Raw genomic sequence first — 1,707 nt, 5'->3', positions numbered from 1 at the left:
TTAAAAAAGCACAATTTGAAAAGTACATTTTGAACCCTGCCCCAACATGTAAGCCAATAACGGGGTCTGCTGAATGGCAAAATGTACTTAATTTGCTCATTATCTTGCAAGTTTCAAGTGACCACAAGTTACCCATGACCTTCTTCAAATACATAAACCGAGTGCTCTTGGACCAGCATTACTTCCTGTTAACTAATCATCTGTTGCTTGTCCCTCTGTGCTCTCCGTCTCCCCCTGCAGGCCCAGCCATGCGGCGTCGCTGGCTAGTGATGCAGCTGCTAATGCAGGTGTGGCTGACGGCAACCCCCTCCAACAGCGAGCGGCCGTGCCCCAAGAGCTGCCGCTGCGATGGGAAGATTGTGTACTGCGAGTCCAGCGCCTTCCGCGACGTCCCCAAGAACCTGTCGGGGGGCTGCCAGGGCCTCTCGCTGCGCTACAACAGCCTGGCCAGCCTCAGGGCGGGCCAGTTCGTGGGACTCAACCAGCTCATCTGGCTCTACTTGGACCATAATTACATCGCTACCGTGGACGCAGTGGCCTTTCAAGGGGTCCGGAGACTAAAGGAGTTGATCCTGAGCTCCAACAAGATCACCATGCTCCACAACACCACGTTCCACCCCGTACCCAACCTGCGCAACTTGGACCTGTCCTACAACAAGCTGCAGGCTCTGCAGCCGGGCCAGTTCCAAGGCCTGCGCAAACTTCTGAGCCTCCACATGCGATCGAACTCGCTGAAGAGCATCCCAATGCGTCTGTTCCAGGACTGTAGGAACCTGGAGTTCCTGGACCTGGGCTATAACCGCCTGCGCAGTATCACCCGCAACGCCTTCTCAGGCCTGGTCAAGCTCACCGAGTTGCACCTGGAGCACAATCAATTCTCCAAGATCAACTTCTCCCACTTCCCTCGGCTCTACAACCTCCGAGCGCTCTACCTCCAGTGGAACCGTATCCGCTCCATGAACCAGGGGCTGACCTGGACCTGGGCCTCGGTGCAGAAGCTGGACCTGTCCGGGAACGACCTGACGGAGGTGGACGCCGTGGTGTACCAGTGCCTGCCCAACCTGCAGACCCTCAACCTGGACTCCAACAAGCTGACCAACGTGTCCCAGGAGGCGGTGGACGCCTGGATCTCCCTGAGCACCGTCAGTCTCGCCGGGAACGTGTGGGACTGCGGCACGGCCATCTGCCCCCTGGTGGGCTGGCTGCGGAAGTTCAGGGGGGCCAAAGAGACCACGATGATCTGCGCCTCGCCGAAACAGGCCCAGGGCGAGAAAGTGATGGACGCCATCGAGGCCTTCGGAGTATGTCGCTCGAGCCTGGTGACGGCGCCACTGGCGTCTAGCCTCCCGCCGACCCCTTCCGGCTCCAACTTCCGGACCGAGCGGCTCCCTTACGTTCCCGCCACGCCGACTAGCTCCCGGGACAGGGGTCGCGAGAGCCCGGTGGGATTTGCCACACCTTCCGCTGTTTCCCCTCCTCCTGGAGGAGGAGGTGGTGGAGGAGGAGCGCCAGCACCTCCGCCGCCGCCAGAGACGGACGCCGAGCCGGTGTCCTTCCACAAGATCGTGGCGGGCAGCGTGGCACTCTTCCTGTCGGTGGCCATGATCCTGCTGGTGATCTACGTGTCCTGGAAGCGCTACCCCAGCAGCGTCAAGCAGCTGCAGGAGCACTCGGCCTCGACCCGCAAGCGCCGCAAGAAGGCGAGGG

The 1,707-nt window shown here is 60.5% G+C and overlaps 1 protein-coding gene across 1 annotated transcript in view; it reads left to right on the top strand.

The window, feature by feature from the left end:
- Positions 1-248: 248 nt before the first annotated feature.
- The window catches only part of LOC130372569 (leucine-rich repeat transmembrane neuronal protein 4), a 76,155-nt gene continuing 74,696 nt past the window's right edge, over positions 249-1,707 (top strand). The window contains exon 1 of the mRNA XM_056578644.1: positions 249-1,707. This exon is cut by the window's right edge and continues 137 nt beyond it. Within this exon, the coding sequence (XP_056434619.1) occupies positions 249-1,707 (1,459 nt within the window).

The sequence above is a fragment of the Gadus chalcogrammus genome, chromosome 19 (genome assembly GCF_026213295.1).
Source record: "Gadus chalcogrammus isolate NIFS_2021 chromosome 19, NIFS_Gcha_1.0, whole genome shotgun sequence".
Taxonomy (NCBI): domain Eukaryota; kingdom Metazoa; phylum Chordata; class Actinopteri; order Gadiformes; family Gadidae; genus Gadus; species Gadus chalcogrammus.
The sequence above is the reverse complement of the archived record's forward strand: the minus strand, read 5'-3'. Positions and strand labels throughout refer to the sequence as shown.